General features: G+C 43.6%; 2 protein-coding genes across 6 annotated transcripts in view; one reads left to right on the top strand and one right to left on the bottom strand.

Annotated features, from left to right (window-relative positions):
• LOC119432943 (BRISC and BRCA1-A complex member 1-like) overlaps positions 1 to 14,801 on the bottom strand; it is a 37,181-nt gene extending 22,380 nt beyond the window's left edge. Inside the window, exons 1-5 of the mRNA XM_037700089.2 lie at positions 14,415 to 14,801; positions 11,138 to 11,196; positions 6,612 to 6,732; positions 2,700 to 2,781; positions 1,323 to 1,347 (exon numbers count right to left, since the gene is read on the bottom strand). Coding sequence (XP_037556017.1) covers positions 1,323 to 1,347; positions 2,700 to 2,781; positions 6,612 to 6,732; positions 11,138 to 11,196; positions 14,415 to 14,756 — 629 coding nt within the window. The 5' untranslated portion in view covers positions 14,757 to 14,801. The remainder of the gene's footprint in view (positions 1 to 1,322; positions 1,348 to 2,699; positions 2,782 to 6,611; positions 6,733 to 11,137; positions 11,197 to 14,414) is intronic.
• Positions 14,802 to 15,221: 420 nt separating this feature from the next.
• Positions 15,222 to 23,143, top strand: part of LOC119433889 (membralin-like) — a 273,114-nt gene continuing 265,192 nt past the window's right edge. For 3 of the 5 annotated variants that reach the window (XR_007464434.1, XM_049659029.1, XM_037701173.2), the window contains exon 1: positions 15,222 to 15,599. The gene's annotated coding sequence lies outside the window, so the exon portion shown is untranslated. The remainder of the gene's footprint in view (positions 15,600 to 23,143) is intronic. The other 2 variants (XM_049659030.1, XM_049659028.1) reach the window with 2 other exon arrangements.

Genomic DNA, 23,143 nt, shown 5'->3' with positions numbered 1-23,143 from the left:
GTAACGCGAGGGGTGACTTTTCATTGCGTCCATCAAGAAAAAATACTACTGCAAAAGTAATGCAAGGGGCGACTTTTTGTTGCGTCCAGCAAAAAAAAAAAAAAGAAGAAGAAAGCCGCTAAAGTAACGCGAGACCACCGGATGCATGAAAAAGTCCCAGTTTCGACCAAAAGGCGAAGCATCAATTGCGGTAGCAAATTAGTAGAGAGCTATACGGAGTAGGGATAGTAGTTTTATCGGCTGCATAAACTTGGACACATTCGCTTACTAACTGAATTAACAAGCATGGTGTCAGTGCGCACAAGCAAACATGAATAGATCACACTCGATGACCGCAGACAACCACTATCGGAACGCTGGCGTGAGCAAGCGCGGGAGAGCTGCGAGCGAAGGTTTGTGCGGTCTATCGCTTCAACGGAAACTGAGCGGCGAAAGCACAGCGCATACAAAGGTCAAAGCCGTGTGGAGATGGCTTTCAAGATACGGTGCGCGCGACAGCCCGCAGCCACGCTAAGTACAAGTATGCAGAGTAGAAGCCGCACCCCCTCTCTCCTGCGCTGCCTTCCTGCTGTCCTCCTTTTGCATGGGAAATTGAGATGCCAGTTCCCCTTGTGCCCGGTCACGAGATACGCATTTGGTGCCGCAACTAAACGTTGCCTCCCCTCCCTCCCATTCCCCCACGGCCTTTCGTGTGATGGAGACGTCGCGTTTGCTCTCTGCCGTGCATTCGCTCTCCATGAAAGCGCGCGTCCCTCGTGCGCTTTCACTCGCACATTTCACTTGTTGATTAGAATTGGGTGCATCATTGCACTTTTTAGACAACTTGAATTTCGGTATTCGATTGTAACGCGAGGATTGACTTCAGGTAGCAAAAATCTGGCAAAAACTCACGTTACAATCGAGTAAATACGGTACTTGCCTTCAGATTCCAGTTGATAATGGATGACTAGGCCATGCTAACATGTCATCAGGAGCTTAGTGAATAGCACCTTAGAGTGTTCTAAACCTAACTATAGTCCAACTCACCCCAATTCGCACCTTGTTCAAAACCCAGTTAACTACAAACGCATGTCCCAGATAAACACTCTGTTTTGCACAAAACCAAAATGGGAATGGCACAGCATGGGACCAGCCTCAATTGCAGCTTTACTATCAAACATGTGAGCATGACCTCACCAGGAAAGAGTTCCTCTAATGAGGGTGAATGTGAGAGCACAAGTAGTAAATGAAGTGCCAAACGAGGGGCAACGACAACAGCATAATTAAGGAAGAAAACCAAGTAACTCTGAAATAAGTAGTCAACAAAACATTAGGTTACTTACATTGCGTCAAACAAGCCAGTGAGGTCTGCTTGGCCATTAGTCAAGGCTACAACAATGCTGCACACGAAATTCATTCGCTCACTCAAAAGGCAAACACTGCAACTTGTAAACGCTGCTACGACATTGAAAATGGACACATTCAATAATGAGAAGAGAATCCTTGCATCACAAGAGGTTCAACAAGACATCATGCCCAGCAACAGCAGAGAAGCACAGTCACTGATCCATAGGGTGTTTGTTTGTTTATGTTTCATAGAGCGGTGTTTCACTGAATTCAGTGCCATGGGAAATAAACCAAGTCCACAACTAACTCTTCCAGAAAACAAAGATGTTCTGCCCGTGGTCAAACCATATTTTAAATCAATTTTTGCAAAAAAAAAAACAAAAAGAAAACGCATTTCTCTGTCACAACCCACAGCAAGAAAATCAAGAACAAACTCGAGCAAGGCTAAGCCACATGCTGATAAGCATTGTATTCGTGTTGTTTTCAAACTCCGAGCTAAGATGAATTTACTGTCTAAGCACCAAGCTATGCAGTATTCTTGCAGCTATTACTACGAGTCCGTCCGTACACCAGAGGTAGGGGCAGTGTTTATGCAAAAACGCCCGTGTGCTTGCGTTGTAGTGCACGTTAAAGAACCCCAGGTGGTCAAAATTAATCCGGAGCCCTCCACTACGGCGTGCCTCATAATCAGAACTGGTTTTGGCACGTAAAACCCCAGAAAGAAGAAGTGTTTATGACTCTACATATACTATATATTTTTGCACATATAACCTGCACCAGAGGCAATTTATTTGAGAGTGAAATAAGGCTGCAAATTATGCCCAAACAGTGCCTTGAGATGCGGCTTTGTGGCAATGCGACACACAAGACTGTGAAGCCACACCTTGAAATAAAATTTATAATTTTTAAAATTATTTTTAAATTATATTTTTCTTTAATAAAGAGGCTGTGATTGAATGAAAAAAACGAAAATAATTATGGGGGCCTTGTATTGTGTCCACATGCGTCATTTTGCTTTTACAAAGTCATGAATATTGCTGCATGCAGTTTCTCGCCTTTTTTGTTCTTCCTTATTTGGCTGTTGTAATTGGATGTGGGAGTTACATGCAGGTATCAAGTCAGATCTACATAATTACAGCAAACTGCTTGACTACTCGAAAAAAGGTTGTTACGAGCGGAAACTGCCATGAATGTGGATCTCCTGAGCATGCTTCTGCAGAAAATACAGGAGTCATGCACCTAATACCTAATATTTTTTGGCAAATCAACACCTCAAACCTCGATGAGTTCCAGAGAGTGAAGAGAAGAAGGCAGCTGACAGAAATGACCACAAATGTTGAAAAAAAAAAAAAAAACGCAATGAGAAAGGATACCACAGCTTTCACAATGCCTCGTCTCATTGAGGTCCTCAAGGAAGTTGGAGATTTCCTTTGGATCGTTTGTGAAGTTTCTGATCTGAAAGAGTTGAAGGGTAAATGGTAAGACATGGATGAACAAGACAGCAGCAATGATACCTAAGCTCAACTTCATACTTAAATGAGGAAGCTTAAATTTAGTGCAAGTTTAAAGTTTCCTATTCACACAGATATGTCCTCATTTGACAAACACTAAACCGAGTTGAAGAAAATAGTCAAAGCTCGTTATACTGAAGTCACATCTGACTTGAAAATACCTTGATTACATACAATATTAGTTATAAGCATATATTTATTATACACTGATATCGACAAATAGCATTTTAAACTTACTTCGTTATATCCAATAATTCGTTATATGAAGGTTCAATGTATGTTGAATTGAAGAGAAAAAGCTAAATTCTGCCGAATGTTGGAAGGATACTTTATTTTTCATGGTCTCAAATTTTTAGCAGAACTTGCCAGAAGCCTGTAAATTTCAAGAAGATTGAAGCACATTTACAGCCTGTACCTTTGCAGCAAAAACAGCTAATGCTATTAACTGTTCCTGTCGGATTATCTCAAGTGGACAAGTGTGATGTCTGAGGTTCCACTTGACATTAAATTAATGAAATTAAATAAATTAAGCCAAATTAAAAAAATTAACATGATTCAAATAAGAACATGAATAAAATACCTTTCAAATAATAAGACAACTTCTTTTATTACACTGGTCGAGTTTCACTATTACTTGAAACATTATTAAATTTCAACCAACAACAGAAAATCAGAATGCTTTGCACTGAAATAAACTACTACACAACAGTGACTATACAGTATAGTTTTTATAAAGTAGCATAGCAGTTAGGGTGCTATTTTCAAACCACCTTTTAAATAAGAATGAGACATTAAAATTAAACAAGATGTTCAGCATATTGGCATATTCACGAACAAAGTGAGAGCACTAGAGTACCACCGACAGCACGGCCACATGAAATCTCCGTGATAGAATGCAATTGATAAACTAAATCCCTTAACCATATGATGATAAAATTAGATTGGTGGCACAAGAGCATCGGTGTTCTGTGAGCATTAAGCAGAAACATCAACCAAGATCAATACTGTGCCCCCAAAAGCTTGGGCTATGCATTACATAAGGGTAGCCCAAGAATGGAAACGAGAAAAATTAACCCTTCCCTGTTCTAGGTGCTCCTTTTTCGATTGCTTGCTAGTCGATGCTGATTATTCTAATACTATTTGATAAATATTTGGTGTTTCGAATATTAACTATTCAATTCAAGCAGTGGATCAAATTGAAATATACTTACAATTCATTATTTGAAATTTATGAATATTTGCACACCCCTAGAAATGAGTGGTAATTTAGCCTGCTTTACATTTCCAATAGATGTAGTTTAACAGTGATAGCTTTCTTATCACTGAATTGCAATGCTGCAAGTTTGGTCTTTCATTATTATTTCTCCTCCAAAATTTTCACAAATTATCGCAAAAAGTCGATGACCTAAATGAAACAATCTGCTTCCAACGCATAATTTACCTTTTCGATGCTGAACAAAACAAGTTCCTCATCCCCATGCATATAGAAAGGAGGTCCCCAAGCAAAGCTTCATCCAAACAGGTACCACAGTTAAAGCTAGAGCAATGCTACGCATTGCCTACATTTGCAACCAAAAGTATTGCAGCACCCTAAAATTAGAGATTTTCCTTCCATGTGATTTAGCGTCATGTTAACACCACAGTATGGTCACAATATACGCATAAGCTATCATATAAATGAAATCACAGATCTGAACAACTCCACAAACGACTCCAGTGTGATCATTTTTATGAGAGAACTACTTTCATGGCTTTTACAGCACATTATACTTGCAAACATCACCATAAGGTAGTGCACTGCATATTGCAAAAAAAAAAAAAAAAAACATGCTTTGTCATGACATGTCATAAATATACTACTGTCGCAATGCATGAAGGAGTTATTGCATGAAATGCATAACAGATCCTTTGCCACAAATCTAGTGGACTGATACAATTTTATGACTGCACTGCCTTCACAGCTGCTACTATACTGCTCGATAAATTCAATAATTACGAAGCCGGGTGTAGGTACCAATGACGTTACGGCAAAGTACTGCAGCTGAGACTAGTCATCTACTTGGAGGAACACTAAGAAGCGTCTTACGCTGCGTTTATTTGCTTCATTAAATGTACTCCCAGATTCTCTGAGGCACACTTTTAGGTTTTTACACTCATCCAAAAGCTTGTTTCTTGAAAACCGTGGTTTGAAGAAAGCCTTTTTGAACTTGCTGCTCTGATCTAGTAACATAATTGTAGAAGCCAATCGCGAGTGAGGTGCAGGGGATAGTTATTGCAGCAGCTGCTAATAGAGCTGAACAGTGACTGCAGCTTGGTTCATTCTCATTACACAGTCTTAGCTAGTAAGCGCTGCCTAAGATGGAGTCACACAAGGAGGCGCCTGCGCACAAAACACTTGGCGCATGCCTCTTTTCTTGGGGGAAATCTCTTCTGTACGCAGGAGAGTGTTGGACACAAAGCGACACTTTTGCGTGTATGCCAAGGAAGACACCACTTCTTTAATCTCCTTCATTCTAGCGAGTGCAAATGCATGCTTTCATGCATCCCTTCATCCTGTGGCTTTTTGTACGGTTCTCAATTCACTACCTGGCATGGGGTCAAGGTGCGATGTGGACATTTGCAGCTCAATTTGTAGAGCTCCGTATCACGCGGAGGCTGTGGGTTATGTTTCCATTGGTGGCAAGTTGACTTTATTTTCCACTTTCGTTTCCCTCTTCCTATATTAATAAGAAGCTCACCACAAATTAGGCCCTCATTCAACACTAGTTCCACATTTTAATCACACAAACAGTTTGTTTCCCCCATGCTTCCCTTGGCTTCATTGCTAGCTTCATACAGCTCATTAAACTTCCAGCCTCTTGGTTCCCTTGATTCTTCAAATTCACACATAGTGCAAAGCACCATAGTCAGAACAGTTGCTGCTACAATGCACACATGGTTCAAAAGATGTATACGCAGCATGTTAAACTGAATTGTACTTTTTCATCCTGGCACAACCATCAGTACAAGCTACAAGAAAATTTCAAGCGCTAGAGAAACCTCCGCCTGTGCAGAAAAGTTGAGTTTAGGAAGCTTCCACATGACATCTGAAAACACCAGCTGCATTGGCAAACGCAGTCTCACGAGTGTCGTCTGCAAGACATCATGCACTGTGCCTGCGCCGCACAACAATTATAGGGCTGTGATGCAGTGCATGGTGAAACGGTGAACCAGAGATGGATTGAATAGACCATAACTTGATGTGATGTGAAGGAATTATCCTGCATTATTGAATATTTCTAGTACACTTATTAAGAAAGGTGAGGAAGAGAACCCAGGACAAAAGAAATGCTGGTCTTCAACTGATTTAGTTGAAAATATCCTAAATACAATAGAGATAGCAACGAAACAAGGTAGTAGCTTATGTTATGCGCAATTGCGTTGAGTTTCCAACTAGCTCTATGCGCAATTGCGTTGAGTTTCCAACTAGCTCAACTTTCTACACTGTATTATTAACTCAGTTATCAGAAAATGTGGACCAATGCCACACACGGGATAAAAAAAAAAATACACTGCCCAGTGTTGCATGCTTGTGAGTTACAGCATTTGCCTATAAGAATTTACCACCTTGAGTTTCACTGTGACATTAATGAATGCCTGTCACTACAAAAATGTACTGTACACACGCTGCATCCCATGACAGTGACTGAAATACCCCCCTTGCATGTAAGCCAATACTTATCCCGCTCTAAAAATGAGTGGCTGGGAATGCGGGCCCGGCACTGCAGGTCTCACCCAAAGAGGCACTTCGTGGAAGACAACGAGGGCAAATTCGTGTCGCTTGTCTATTTTGTGCTTGTTATGTACAAACAGCTCAATCACCCGCTTGATCATGAACAGGGGGGACTGCTTTGACCTGGAAGAAAACACAAACTCTGTAAGCGCACAGTTCCCACTGAAAATAACGGATAAAAGCGACGCGGCAGCCTCCGAGCCGAGCTTTAAAAGGAGAGAAAACGTAAGTACTATGTGCACTATCAGGCACAAGTCAAAGCTGTTGATATTACACTGCAATTATCTGCTTCAGTCATCATGTATGCAGTTCACTTTACCAATCACTTTCCAGCACACCGTTCGCAGATGCGACTGAGGAACTGAGAACATGGGCACTGTCACATGGTAATGTTCGGGTGAGATATGCAGCAGTGACAACTAAATGGGTGTCGACGAACTTAAAGCTGCACACTGCGACTATCGCTGTCGCTTCGTTACACTGTTTTGCATTTGTATTTCTTCTGGCCCAACTGCTTCTGGATAGTACTTTCTAAATTTTTTTAGCAAAATGTCTCTCCATATACAGCTAACACTGCAATAAAAACACTGGCATTATCTAATCTGTAATAAATGTGCAGACATACTTTCCTTATGCAAGTAACAAGATTACACTTATTTCAGTGCATAATTTATGTACACTACTATATTCTGCATGACAGGCAACACTTAGATCTATGCCAGGATGTGATTCCACGTTGACTACTTAGAATAATCAGCACTGTCCTTCAGGGTGGTAACGAAAGTTGTAAACCGTTTCATTAACCTCTGGCCCTTATCTAGGGGAGGGTCCTCTTGGTTCTACAATACTGCCTTCACTTGCTTTTGTATGTTAAGTGTCCATTCAAGTACCATGTGCAATGCTCAATCAGACCTGCTAATCTATTTGCAAGTCGCTTCTTGAAAACGAGAATGGGAGTGAGAGAAAGCATGTAGAAGTGCTCACCAAATCACAGTGAGATCCTCACACTGCAAGTTTAAAGGAGACAGCAAAAAAATGCAGGGACACTGTGCTCCTCCCAGCATAGATAGAAAGTAGTGCTAATCAAATGCTTTCAAATCTCACAGTTAGAAACCACATGCTCGCTACATCTGGTGGTTGAAAGGGCAACAGCCCTGTTGCCTTTTGCCGTATACACCATGACAGGTGACCACATTGCTCCAAGCTGTCGGTCTGGCCATGACGAGCCACCTATTGACAGATCATTCTCATGTTTTTGGCCTATCGTTTTCTCCATGAGCTCTCATTGTCTTGGCCACTTATGCTGACACTGACCCAGAACATCCCTGTCAGCATTTGTCATTCTTTCAAAAAAATTGAATTCAATTATAGGATTTTACATGCCAAAACCACAATCTGATTATGAAGCACACCATAGTGGGGGACTCCGGAATAATTTGGACCACCTGGGGTTCCTAAATCTAAGTACACGGGTGTTTTTGCATTTCGCCCCCATCAAAATGCGGCCGCCGTGACGGGATTTATTTATTTATTTATTTATTTACAAATACCGCTGTCTCTATTTCGAGATATAGCAGGAGTGGGTACAAGATTTTAGTACAAACAAAAGAACAAACACTAAGATTATACAAACGAATTAACAGGTGATATGGCTAGGTAATTGCTCAATGAACTCACTCAATTTGATCCCGCAGCCTCAGGCTTAGCAAAGCCCAACACCATAGCCACTAAGCAACCATGGCGGGTTGTCATTCTTTTAACAAAAGCAAGGTTATGACGTGTCAGCATCTCATGCGAAGGCAATAGCATGCAATGGCTCATTTTAGCAGTGTACACTGATGGGCGATTCGATACATACTCCATGCTACATATTGATTCACGTTGCTACTTAGTGAGGGCCTGTTCTGACCAGTAGCAGATCTGTTGTTGTCTTGGTTAAAATTCCGTATTACTTAGCTCAATGCAATGGTACGCACTGCAAGAATGAATTGAATTATGGGGTTTAACGTGCCAAAACCACGATATGATTATGAGGCATGCCGTAGTGGGGGACTCCGGAAATTTGGACCACCTGGGGTTCTTTAACGTGCACCTAAATCTAAGTACACGGGTGTTTTCGCATTTCGCCCCCATTGAAATGCGGCCGCCGTGGCCGGGATTCGATCCCGCGACCTCGTGCTCAGCAGCCCAACACCATAGCCACTCAGCAACCATGGCGGGCGCACTGCAAGTCATAATTGAGTGCAACAATACCTTAGCTATGTACCTAATAACAATTCCTTGTGCAATTACTAGAGAAGACAGCAATTTCATTATTAAGTTATTTTTCCTTTATAATACCTCAAGGGCACTGTGAGGGACGTTACATGGGGGGTGGGTACAGTCACATTGAATACAACTATCAATCAATGATGAGCACAATGTTAAGCACAGACATTTGTATTAATTATCTCTAGAGACCAGATGCCTAAACACTAAAGATTGCTGTTTTAGGCACCTTTAACAAGTACTATATATATGTGCCAGTTACTGTCCTTCAGGTATGCATAGGCTCAATTATTAAGAACTACCGCTGTGCATCTTGGGATAAATTATGGCTGTCTAACAAACGCAGCCCACTAAACCCTTGTTTCAAGAAATTCATTTTATTTTCTCAATAAAATGGAATGAGGCAGGCTGCATACGTTACAAGATTAATCTGAACTCTAGTGTGACTCGACAGCATGGGGAAGGTTGTGAAAGCAATGACAACCCCCCCCCAAGCACCCATCCCAAGATTTTCGGGTTTCATTTTGTGCATTTCTTCGATGAGTATTAGTTTGTACGTAGAAAAGGAAGGCTCAACATTCACCAAAATAGCGGCACATGCTTGTACTTCAGAATGTTCAATAATCCAATGCCCTACGCAATCGCAGAATGTTCGCGGGTCAGAACCTTTGACAGTTATTTCAGGACTGAAAACCCGGGATTTCCGTCCGAGACATATTGAAGTTTCCATCGAACTGCATCTGCAACAAGTTCATTGAAGATGGTGGCAAACCTTTCCTGAACCTCTAAAATGTGCCCTACATCAGAGTCAGAATTGCACCTGAGCATTCATGCTTTTAGTTGACATTGGCTAAGAACATGAAGTGAGCGCACAAGTATGCTAAGTCACCTTCAAGGGTATTGTTGCATGAGCAGTTTGAGCCCTTCTCACAAGAACGCTCACCTGCTGCAAAGCTGTTAACAACCGCCTTTACACCAGCAAAGCGTTAGCGGTAATAATCAGGTGCCTTCGGCTGAGCTTTAGAGTGGGTTATATCATTAAAAACATGAAGAGATTTGGACAAAACATGGACAAAGGCATTTTTAGGCCCTGAAAATTCAATATAAGCACCAACATTGATTTAGGCATTTATAGGCACAATAAAAGTGCCACTAAAATGTTTCTAGACCCATAGTCTGTGCTTACATGTTGAATAGGCATGATAAAGACGCAAGGAAGAAATTGGCATTCTGCCTAAAGTTCCGGTCTCTAGTTACTACCAATAGACATGATTTCTTCTATGGCAGATTTGAAGCCAGCAGGGCTAGTGACTGTAGCAGTATGGCTGGGAAGGCAATTCCAGTCACGTGCAGTACGTATAAAAAGAGACTGTTGAACACAGTGGTATGCATATGTGGAGAGACAACGGCACTCGGGTGTGTGGTGCGGGACACATGATGGACGGGTACAATAAGCTAGTTGTTAGGCGGCAGCGAATGAAAAAACTCTGATAAACACTTAGTAGAGTCATTCTGCGATGATTGGCCATGGCAGGTAGATTAAGCTGCGCCTTTAATGCCGTGATGCTAGAGTTGTAGGAATAATCACCTAGGATGAATCTGGTAGCACGGTTCTGGACTTATTTCAGTGTTTTGATAAGGTTTATTTCGTAAGGGTGAAATATCGCACTTGCATATTCCAAGTTTCAGACAGACAAAAGTTTTGTATGCTAGCAGCTTTTAACAGAGGAGGGCGAATGAGAAAGGTTGTAACAGATGTAGCCTAGGACACGGTTTTCAGAATTAGTACTTTTGATTAACATGACCAGTCCGAGTTAGGTCATGGGAGATGTGAACAAGTATCTACGCAGTTTAGTTATTAAAAAGAAGGACACAAAGTTTACACAGTAGCCCTGTTTAATTGAACATGACACTAGCACATCATCATAATGTGATTCGCCAGCATTTACGCGGTGTGCATCAACCCTGCTTGTATGGACATTAGATACGAGCTCCCGCCTGTTTTTTTTTTTGGCTAATGTGTCTCATCTGTGAGCGGAGCAAAGCAAATGCAAACTTTCATGCTTTCCCTTTCCCACTTCATGCGATGTGCAAGCCGTTTACAATGCTTCGCCCACTTAAGCTACCTCCAGCTGGCTCATTAAGGTAATGCGCCTCTAGCACGCCATCCCCATTTACATGAATGCAATGCAACAAAGCATTGGCACGATGCGCTACTCTTGCATTTATGCAAATGTGGCTATTGATAGTGGACACTTACCCATCTGAGAATGTGAATGGCATGTCCTCCATCTCTGAACAAAGGTCGACGCATATAACCTGCAGGTAGGAAAATAAAAGACAAAGAGAGAGAAAAGAAACGGTTTATGTAGGAACAATACAGCTCTCAAAATTTAAGCCATAAGAAATTTTAGGAGAATAAGAACACTGGTGCTTGCACGATTTCAAACTGCTTTGTGCACCTAATAGTACAATACAATCCCAGTTTCCTGACTGTCAAGTGTTTGCATAGGGTGCGGCGTCAAACAAGATTTCTGCATTCGGAAGCGCGAGTTCGTGGGATAGTTGACTGGGCATCCTTTGAGCTGCAGTGCCAGACAGACATGGACACAATGACATAATAATCTTGACAGCAGTGCCTATGGCTCGTGTTTTTGCATTCTTGAGCCCCTGTCTGTTGGCACTGCCATCCAAAGCATTTGAAAAGCTTGCTTTCAGACCCTGCAAGAAAGTGAAAAAGTGATGAAATAGAAAGCCAAGTTTCACTTGAGGCTAGAAGCCGTATTGACAACATGTATGCTGCACTGAACGCCGCCCTATCCTCAGATTTAGACAAGATGAAATAAGGAGGCAAATGCAGATACATGACGCACAAACACTCCCTTTAAATATGTGTTTGTCTCGTTAATCTGTTGCACTAAATAACTGTGACAACAGTTCACTCTTACTTCATTCTAAATTAACAATCTCCCCACGTGAGTGTTTTTATACCACACTGACAACTCCGGGCCTCTCCGGACCCCAAGTAGTCCCGAAATGCCTGCCCCGTGGTGCCCAAATTGGCTGTTCACTTTTTCAGGTATGGAGGCACCACCTTCAATGAGACTCGAGAGGCAGGCGGCAAAGCGAAACACTGCAATAAGTGAGGCAGCAGCATCCATGGTGCAATCTTATAACGGCTGGGTAAGCATCCTTGCATCATTAATCCGAATGGTACTTTCGTCAGCAAAAGAGCCATTTCGACAGATTGCGCAAAGGCATGTGAACGACACGCTTTTCAAATTGCTATGAGATTGCACACATCCCCACTTAAGGCTCCAAAGTTTTCTCCACCAAGCTACAATGGACTTCTTGATGCATTGGCTAACCAGCGGCAGTCAAGCCCAAGCACTCTGACCACGCAACATTCATGCTCTTTTGCTTGTCACACTTTTGTCGTTGGAAGCACGTGGAATAATGCCGGTCGATGGGGGCTAAATGCGAAAACACCCGTGTACTTAGATTTAAGTGCATGTTAAAGAACCCCAGGTGGTCGAAATTTCCAGAGTCCCCCCTATGGCGTGCCTCATAATCATATCGTGGTTTTGGCACGTAAAACCCCATAATTGAAAATTGAATTTGAATTGAAATTGAATAATGCCGAAATTCAAGTGGATATCAACTGAGGAGCTTGGAAAAAAGTTTCTCTTCACATAAACAAAACTTCGAATAAATGTTAAATACTGTTTCTATACCCAGCAACCCCCCCACCTCCTTGTTTTGGTGTCTGAAGAATCTGGTCACATTAGTCATGCGCAGCATTCCTCTGCAAGTTCAACTGAAATAAACTGGAGTAACTGGAGATCAATTGCCAAGAGCAGCTCAATTTCAGTGGGTTTTTTTTTCATTGCCCCACTACTAGATAGAATTGGCAATAAGAATCTGTGTCCACAAATGCAATGAAATATTCGATCATGTATCCACTGAAATTAAACCCAGCAGCTCACGATCATAACATTTAAAGGGACACTAAATATAAAAGTGACTTCTGTATCAGTAAATTAACCTTCCACAATACCAAAAACGCCACTCTTACTGCGCGATGATGCTTGGTAAGCTAGTAAAAACGAAAAATGCAAGAGACCACTTTGAAGTTGCCGCACCAGCTCGCCGTGCTGTCATGGATTTTGACAGTGTCTGCTAGGGCCACTTTAGCGGTAAATATAGCGGTAAATATAGACTACATTGTGTTATAATCGAGCCAAAGACTGAATATGGCAACTTTCGCAAACCTTTACTGAGCCAACGTGGCCCAAATACGAAAAAAATACTTTGAAATCCATGACGTCACACTGACATACCGGCGCTTGGGTTTCGAAGCCAAATTCGGAAAATGACACTTTGACTTTTATTTCTTTCACTAATAATTGACCTATTATTGTGAACTTTACAACAACACAGGTTTAAAAGAATAATTTACGAGTCTAAATTGATTTGTTTTGCTTTAGTGTCCCTTCAAATGTTGACGAAGACGTGACCCCTTGTCGAAATGTTGGCTACGGGGATACCACATTGTTGATCATTTAAAATGTTTACACTTTCGTCAGCTCCAATTTCTAAACCCTAACGCTTTATCAATCTTCAGTAATAGATTGAAATGAACCTGATGGGGTTTCCTGTTCAAAGTATGTACAGAGCGATAAGAGGAACGCCACATTCGATGGCTCCGGGGCAATTGTGACTAGTTGAGGGTCTTAAAGTGGCCCTTAAATCCGAGTTTACTGGTCGCATCACGCATGCGCAGGAAAGCGACCGGAAATCGAACCCTCGAACCTCGTGCTCATCAGCATAACGCCAGTCACTGAACCATTGCAGAGGGCATACGCAAGTCAGGAAAGCCTACAGGATCTGCGTGATCTACACTCATTAAGCAACGCCTCGCCGCGCCTTGCGTTCAACTCAACGGCACAAGCAGCGAATATGGAAACAGTCGGGAGCAAAACAGCTGAATTTCAGGTTTCTCTAACGCATTCGGCGACGCCATTTAAGAACTTCAGGACCGATGCCAGTAGACTGCATTGCCGAGGCTCTATCTGCGGCCGTCGTCCGCAATCAGCAGTCGGCAGGGAACACTAACGAAAGAAGATGATTGAAATGAAAGAGTTTTTTTTTTTTTTTTTTTTAAGCATCGGGGCTACAAAGTACACTTGTGTATTATCATTCAAGGAATGCTATACGCAGGCACGCAGAAGTAATCTTATTGCTTTGAACTCCACATATCTCGTTTGTGTAACTCTGTGTAACTCGGACATGCAAACAATCACAGCCCATTTCAAACGATGTTTTTGAAGTCTTCATTATGCTAGCCTTGCACGCACTTCAACTACTTCTAAAATTATGTTTCGGCATTTGACAACGCGGAAGTTCCGATGTGAGCGACCGTCGGGGCTTCAACAACCGGAGGTGCAAGAGGGATAGGGGGGTGGATACGTTTTTGGCCTTTGACAGACAAACGCGGTCAGCTACTTTCGCCCAGCTTAAAAGTGACCGATTCTTACGATTCTCTCAGGGCAGTTCATTCGCGGCAAGGTCCTCTCGACGGGCACATTTTCCCTGTCTACAGATGGGCCCCGGCTAATTCTAGAGTCATTCACTACGTTGTCCGAGTCCGAGCCCGCCTGTGCCAGGTCGATCTTCACAGCGTCCCACAAGTCGCGCGGACTCGACGAGCCGCTGTCTTCCTCGCTGTCATCGAGACGCGAGGGCACCTTGACGTGGACGACCTGGCTAGTCGTCGGAGCACTTTCCATGGCGCCAGCGCCAGTTCGGGCTGCTAAGAGCGTCGACTCTTCCGTACTTTCGAGTCCAAAGTCGAATTCACTCTCTCTGGCTGCCGCCATGTTTGCGGCGGATACGCGCTCCGCAGCGAATGGATGCGTTCCGTTGTTTTATAGCGCTGTATGTTCGTTTGTACAATGACGTCACATATTGTGTATGTTGAGCGACAACATTAAAAACAAACATAAAGTTATTTTAAAAATTGCTCACAATAAAAAATTGATAATTATTAAACGATATTTTGGTTTATTTTATTAAAGTTGTACGGATTTTAAGTTTATATTTTTAATGTGACGTCACTTTTGCAAAAAGAGGACGAGCAAGTTATGACACATTATTTCAAAAAATGCATCAAAAAACTAAACAATAAAAACGTTGTTCAAATATTAAGCAAAAACTTTATAGCGCTAATTTTATTGTACATTATTTTAGACAGTTACAATTCTTATAACGTATTTATTTGTGCAGTAATACTGATTGCTGCAGTCCTATTGTTTCTCCTCTCTCTTTTTTTCTGCCATTTTTTTTCTCCCTCTCTCTGGGCACCTGCGACCGGTCTTCCATTGAAATCTACGCGACAACGACGGCGGCGACTCGACTTCAGTGCGTTTTCAATGACGCAAGTGGTCGCGGCCACCGCTCGCCGTTGTGGATGACCCAGAATTTGGCCCAAGGAGAAGCGCACTTAGCGGCACCGTCTCTCGGAGCTGCTGCACCGGACTCCGCGGCGGACCCCTAAAAGTTACCGCCGATCGCCCAGCGGTGGTGCTTACGCAACTGCGACTGTGCGCGGCCCAGCCCCATCGTGCGAAGCTTGGTCGCGTTGGATATTTGTACGGAAACGCAGCGGATTTCAAACACCGCCTTTGCACAGCAGCAACGGATCAGCGCTCTCCGCCGATCAGGTGAGCGACGTCGTTCTCCTTGTTTCGGTTCGACGTTTGGGAGTGTTAGTTTCGAAGCAGCGTTGCTTGTAGCCCGGGTCGCTTAGATGTGACCTCCAACATCGTGTTTTTTTGTTTTTTTTTCAGTTGCTTTCAACGCTGCTTTCGTGTTTGCTTCGTGCTCTGTGACCCTGGGCAATCGAGGCGCTTGTTTTCGAACCCGTGAGCGTCAGTCAGGCGAACGTTTGCGCGACGACACAATCTTGTAGTAGCCGTTCGTCCAAAACTATTTTCCGAACCGTTATGCGGGCTAGCTCCCTTTTCTGGAGCTACGTTCTCGATGCTTTCGAAGAAAAACAGTTGCTGTGTTTTGATCGTGCGATGGACGTTTCAACGCTCAACAGAAGTGGAAGGGTTCCTAAACTGTTTATTATTGCCAATGCTGGCGGCGCCTGCAAAGTTATCGAGCGAAGGAGACAGATCGTTGCCTCGAAAGCCGTCGGCGATATACCGCTACCCCGGTCGGAGACCTCTTTGCGCGGCGATCATCAACGCCTATCCGTTGTCGCGCCATTAAAGCGAAACTAGCGATGACGCGCAAGGCTGAGGTGCCCTTTGCGAGATATGCCCTGTGGAACCCTAATCCCATAATCGGCACCAGCGATATCTCTCCAGAGCTTACTCTGATGCGGAAGATCTCGTTGCTTGCGGCTCGTAATTCGATCGCTGAAGATCAAAAAGTTCGATCGGAGCTGTTATATCTGACTCCGAGATATAACATACGCGTCACCAGCTGTTTTTACTCCGCCTCTCACGTGCCGCTTGCATGATCATGTTTTCGCAAGTCTTGGGGCTTCTTCGGACGCCTTTACCGCGCCAGTCTTGCACAGCCGTAACTACCTACGAGTCTGATGCTTTTTCGTAAATTTTGTTGTAAACGTTCTTATAATAAGCTCGCCACTCGCGATTTCAAGGCCTTCCGTGTTGACTCGTACGCGGGAATTGCAATGACGGGAGTTTTACCTCGTAGTTAAAGGTAGAGCCGCTCGTTTGACGCACCCGAGAACGTTTTCCGTGTGCTGTACTTCAACGAATTTACCTGTTTCGTTATCTGTTGTGTTCTTGTCGCCAGGTTGCTAGCGTCACTACTGAAGCTCGATGCTACGTTTCTCCCGAGCGCTTGTGTTTCAACGGTTGTGCTTCTTTACGTGAACGTTGGGACGGTGCTCGATCGCTAGCGTTCATCTTAGTGAAAACACTGGATTGTACCTGGTAAACCTGGCATATTTTTTGCTACATGCGAGTGCATAAATGTATACAACAGGCGTTATTTGCTGTATCGTCCGAAAGGCTGGCATAACGTTGGTAGAGAACAGCGCGTGATCAATTTGCTGTTGCAGTTGTATGCAATTGATAAGGTAAACGGGCAAAAATTTGTTAATTATTCGCGAGGACAACATGAAATAGCTGCGCAGCGCAGTGACCAAAGTGTGTTAGAACAATCTTGATTACAGCAACGTTTTGTTAACAACATTCAGTTAACATTGGAATGTAACATTGAATAAATATTTAGTGCTATACAAAAAAAAAAAAAAAAAATGTATTGAAGGACTCTGGTGATACATTAGGTGGCAGTCCAGTCTCGAACGTTATGCATCTACTGTTTAAAACATTCTAAATGTTGTATTAACTTTTATTTATAACATGAAACGTATGCTGAAAGTTGCAGTTGTGCTATTTTCGACCAAATAACATTAGCACTGCATTTATAACAAACTACAGCGTTATCGCAATATTATGTGTGGAACTTGTACCACAATATCACTTGCTGTTTTTTTACTAGCCAGCTGCATCGGCGTTACATTTTCAGCAGATGCTTCTTTTTTTAATTAGGTTTGGTTTTTTTAAAGCATATTAGTAAACAGGTTATGTATGCATACTTGTTCAGAAGGAGGTCCCACAGTAAGACTGACAGGGACTATCAAACAATTGTAAATAAGCAAGATTAAGCAACCAATTATTAAGGATTTTACATAACGTAGAAATAAATTGGGTAATATAAACACTAGATGCAGTAAATAAAGAATGAAATAATACGTAAAATTAGCGCATAATACAGAAGTGCAAAAGCATGAACAAGTAAGTATATGTACTACAGTCGAACACGGATATATCGAATCTGAAGGGAATCTCAAAAAAGTTCGATGTATAGGTAATTCGATATATGAAATTAAAATTTGATACAAAGATTTTCAAGGGGATTTTACTGCTGTTCGTTATACACAATAATTCGTTGTATGTGGGTTCGCTATATCCGGGTTCGACTGTATTTGTGAAAGAAACCGCTCGAGTGCGTATGCAAAAACATTGACGAATACACCTAGTAATAACATCCAACTGTACAATGCAGAAGTATAAGCAGTCGAAAAATTAACTAAAGCAATAGATAGAGTAACAATACAAAAAAAAAAAAAACCTAAAACAAATTGCGGCTCATGGCGTAACGAAGTGGAGTGACGCGGTTTGTCTTTTTTTTTTCTTATTTACTATCATTATTTTTAATATTTTTTTTTCGTAGCGCATTGCTTAATGGACAGTTATGTAATTTAATCGGTCAGCGCGTAAGCGAAGCCGGAAGTAGCCGACGCTCGCTCGAGTCACACAATTCGCAGTGTTATACTTTCGTAATGGGTCCAGATCCACGGGAGCGTCCACTCTCACTAATTAAGGACAGTTAGTTTAGAGCCGAGTTTCAGGCTGAAAGGGCAGTGAAAGGCGGCCTTCCGTCTAATATCACACTGTTCTTATACGAGCGAAAACAAAACTTCCATCACTCCGGTCGCTGCTTCGTCCAGAGCAGGCCTCCTGTATTCGTCTTTTCCAAAAACGCTATACAGTTTTGAAGGCGCATCTTTGCGCCAGTTTTCACTGAGGCCAGTAGGAATAACAATGCGCTTGTTTGCTCATGTCCGCGACGCCGAAAACTCAGGGTTCCTTTATTGCATTTTCTTTCCTTTGATTTTCTTTTTTCATTATTTTTTTTTTCCCGAGCGCTTGCTCTCCTCTTTGACGAGCAGATCGGTCGAGGTCGACAAGGTGCATGGGTCAAGCGGCGGTACGCTATAGTTGTATCGTTAACTGCCGCTATGTTGTTAGGTCTGTGTCAAGGTTTTTTTGACTCGGAGAGCTGCAGTGCCAGGTCGCCTCAGGGTTTTGCTTGGTGTCCTCGACGCGGCTTGCCTTCAGATAAGAGAAAAGGGTTAGGACGATACAGATAACGTTATCGTTTGCTGTGTCTGCGACTCGACTGTACCCTTGAGAAGCGGGTTCAGCGAGACCTCCTCGCATCCGGTGAAACGAGAATGTCGTGTACTTGCGCAAAGGCGGTATTCCTGAGAAAGGAAATTTCTCCAATTCCATGTTTTGATAGTAAATATAGGGTGATACTTAATTCGCCACAGGTAGGTAGGTAGGTAGGTAGGTATAGTAAACTTTAATGAGGTCTTGAAATCACACGAGACCTTAATGTAAGATCTCGTGTGATTTTGCAGCTGGGTGTTGCGTTCCCTCGCAAAAATTGGATTGATGTTAACGCCTGCAAGGATTTTTCGCCCCGCGATGGTGGACGAAAGTCTAGCAAGCTGCGCCGTCTGCTGCGCTTGGATGACTTCCTCTAGGTTATTGCGAATACATATAGGCTCGCGAGGCTCTCGGTGCTAGTATACGCACAGGGAGGCCAAGGACCCTCTTTATACTCTTGCGAATGAGCATGTTCAGTTAGGTTCTCTTGTGAACTTGCCATTTGGGCATAGGTGCGACGTATAGTTTACACCATATATATATATATATATATATATATATATATATATATATATATATATATATATATACTCATTAGGAACGCGTGGTAAATCCTGAGGAGGTTGTCTTCTTTAAGCCCTCCTTTATTGTTGGATACCCTGGATATTAGTCTAATTACTCCCTCCGCGTGTGAGGTGTCTGTTGATTGTGCGACCGTTGTGCCCGTTGGCCTCGATTATCATGCCTAAACACGGATAGAGTCAACCCTGGAGATCGTTTGCCCAGTTGCCGTGTGTAGTCTGATATCCGTCTCTTTTAAAGGCTTCCAATTTTTTTGGTTTGGGACCCCTTTTAGTGGGGCGATACAGGAGGATTTCAGATTTGGAGCTCGAGAGTCCCATTTCGTGTATGTGAACGCCGTCGACTGACTCCTGTAGAGATCGTTCGACTTGTCTGTCCGAACCGCCAGTGCACCAGAGTGTATAATGTCGTCAGCGTAAATGGCGCTTCCGATACCGCCCAGATGTTTTAACTCTGTCGCGAGCTCGCACATGGCAAATTTGAAGAAAGTTAAAGCTACGCCGCCTAGATAAAATTGTTGCGTTGCTTTGAGCCGCGCACCATCAGAATTGGAGGACGCTTAAGCATCGCCTTTAAGAGTGGAACGCGATAGCATTCAAAGATCCCTGACTGCTTATCAGGCTTTTTTTTTTCTCGTATATTCAGATTACAATCCGACGCTATCACGTCTGTAGGCTGTGGTTAAGTCGTACTTTACGATTTTTCTAACGGATTTTACTTTGAGAAGTTCAATTTTTGTTCACTACCCCCTTGTGCCACGCGGAGGGCCTTGTGTGGTCGGGATGGTTCGGGATGAATTTCTCCGCCACGGATGCCGATGCTTACGCCGAAGCCGACGCCGGATCTTCTGTGACACGGGGCCCTTAACGCTTAACGGGGCCCTTATCGCGTTAAAATGCCGCAGGTCGTGCGCGTTTGAGCATTTCCGGCACTTATCGAGCGCGCCGCCAGAGAAACAGAACAAAACTGGACTTTCATTCATATATATTCAGTTCAACACAGCAGGACAAGACTCGAGGCAAACGTGAAAGGATCATTAGTGATACAGACGAGAACCAACGTCTGTCGTTGCTCTCTCTCTTTCCGAGAGCAATTAATATCGGAAATGGAGCTCGCATCCTACGTGATATGATGCTGATGACGTCACGGGGATCATCCTCATCGGTGGCGCATCCAGTTCCAGGGATCAAAGATAGCATCATCACGTACAGGGAAATTGTAGATCATTACAAAGCCGAAAGAAAAATCTTTCCGCCTCCGCATCGGTCTCTCTCTCTGGAGGACGCTCGCATTTGGCGGCGCCTCCAGGGAAACAATTATACATCGCCATATTGGATCTACTTAACTCAGACGAGGGACTATAACGACGCCCTCTGCAAAGTTTGTAAGGAGAAAGGTACGTTAAACCATGTAATATGGGAGTGTGCTGGTTCTCCAGGGGCCAAGGAAAACATTGACAGTAGAGAAGCCTGGGAGGCCTTGCTCCAGAGCGAGGCCGACCAGAGTCGAGCAATCCGCCTGGCCGTTGAGGCCGTGAAGACTCACCGTCCTCAACGCGCGGGGACTGCTTCGTCCCCCCCCCCCCTCCCCCTACCTACGTGTAGGTTAAGAGGCGGGCACCCCAGCTCGGTGGAATAATAGTTTTCAATCAATCAATCAATTCTCATCGGTGGCGTCTCGTTTTCTACCGCACTTGGCATTTATTTTCGTAACTTGCGAATGCGGTGGGGGGGGGGGGGGGGGCGAGGTCTCCAATATACTAGATAAAGAAACACATAATATTTTAGAACAAGGAACCGGGGAACAGTGTTCGGAAATGTTAACGTTGTTCACTCGAGTAATTTGTTGCCTGTACACGGTTACAATTAATCAATAACGGTACATTCGACTGGTTCCTATCGTGCTCGGTCTTGGTTTGCAGCGATGCGGAGCCATCTCGAGATTGGACTCGGATAAAGCTTTGACCCAGCGATCGGAGTATAACCACGTGATCTAATTTCCTTTGGATCGCGGTCGCTTTCCCAGCTCGAAGGTGATCGCGGCGCTCTGAATGAATTCCCAGTCGAATCTGTTACGAGCGCTGGCGTCCAGTCGAATTATTTACTCCATAAAGAAAAACAAATAATGATAATTTCACCCGAAAGGTGAAGCATCAATTGCGATATCAAATTAGTAGAGAGCTATGCGGAGTAAGGATAGTAGTTTTATCAGCTGTATAAACTTGGACATGTAGCTGCACCAGCAACGCGCAGAACTGTTGTCGACGCCGTCGGCGTTTTGCCCGCGTTCGCTCCGAACGCACGCGGCGTTGGCGACTTTTGCCGGTGCCTCTGGCGGCGGCTCGGAGGTTTCGACGAGATCATAGAACGGGACACTCGTCGAGCAGCGTCGGACGTCTTTACCACCTTCTCGCCTCGCGACGTTTTTATATAAATACGCATTTGGTGCCGCAGCTAAACGTCGCCTCCACTCCCTCCCGTCCCCCCCACGGCCTTTCGCGCGACGGAAGAGGTCGCGTTTGCTGTCCGCCGTGCGGTCGCTCCCCATGAAAGCGCGCGTCCCTCGAGCGCTTTCAATCGCGCATACAGCATACGCCGCGCGGCGACGATTTCATCGCCGTTGGACTTCATACGGAGCGACGGCGACGCCGACGGCAGAAATCCGCTTGCAGTGTCCGTATAATTGTTATCGCAATAAAAGAATAAACGCAACAGTAGAAGATAATTGTGAGTTTTATCAGACAACATAAGGAATAAAAAAAAAAAAAAGACAGAAAGCAGGCATTAGTAGTTCACCCGGGTAAAAATCACGAATCACATTTAATTGTATTTAAAACATAAATTTTATTGAATGCAACAGAAAGTCAACAGAACAATAACAAGACTTTAAAGTTTTTAGGATGACGTTCATTGAAAATGTTCAAAGGTTTTCGAGGCGCAGCGAAGAAATCTTTTATGATGTACCTACTTAACTATAAGCCCTACAGGAACACTGCCTAGCGCAGTAGTCTTTTTTTTTTTTCTGCTTCTTCTTTTTTTTTTTTTTTGCGACAAACGCAATGACCCACTTGGATGAGAGGCTGAGCACTCGCACTCGGCAGAAATCGAGCTTTTCGAGGGCGCGGGGTCTGTGTCCCGTAAAGTTCTAGCGCCAACTTGCACTCATTTACATATGTATAGAGCCCAGCTGTGACCTTGCCGCAGGGATTCTTTCGCTTGAACCACAAACCACCTTGAACTATATATGTGTCTATATTATAGCGCATCGCGTTGAACGAACAAAGGTCAACGCACCTGGCGCTCTATTCCTTTTTCGGATGCTCGGCCGCGAAATGGTATATGCCGTGCTGTTATGCATGCGTAAATACATGCGTGCCGTTGCTTTCCGATACGACATTCGAGTCGCCAAGGCAACCGATTGTTGCTAAAGAGACGCGCGCAACAGCGCTCGTCCGCTGTGTACACGTTGGTTGGCGGGTCGATTCGCTGTTTTTGAGCGACGTATGTTCGCGTGTCAGGATCATGTGTACTGCAGTATCACGTATTGGGCGTCGTACAAGGCGGTACCGTGTTTTTGCTTCTTACGCATATGGCCTATAAAATCGTTTCGTATGTTTGTTTCCTGATGGGGGGTATATAGCATACATTTCTTTCCCCTTTCATTATTCCTATACGCTCTGCAAG

The sequence above is a fragment of the Dermacentor silvarum genome, chromosome 11 (genome assembly GCF_013339745.2).
Source record: "Dermacentor silvarum isolate Dsil-2018 chromosome 11, BIME_Dsil_1.4, whole genome shotgun sequence".
NCBI lineage: Eukaryota > Metazoa > Arthropoda > Arachnida > Ixodida > Ixodidae > Dermacentor > Dermacentor silvarum.
Note: the sequence above shows the minus strand (reverse complement) of the source record. Positions and strands in the feature narration are given on the sequence as shown.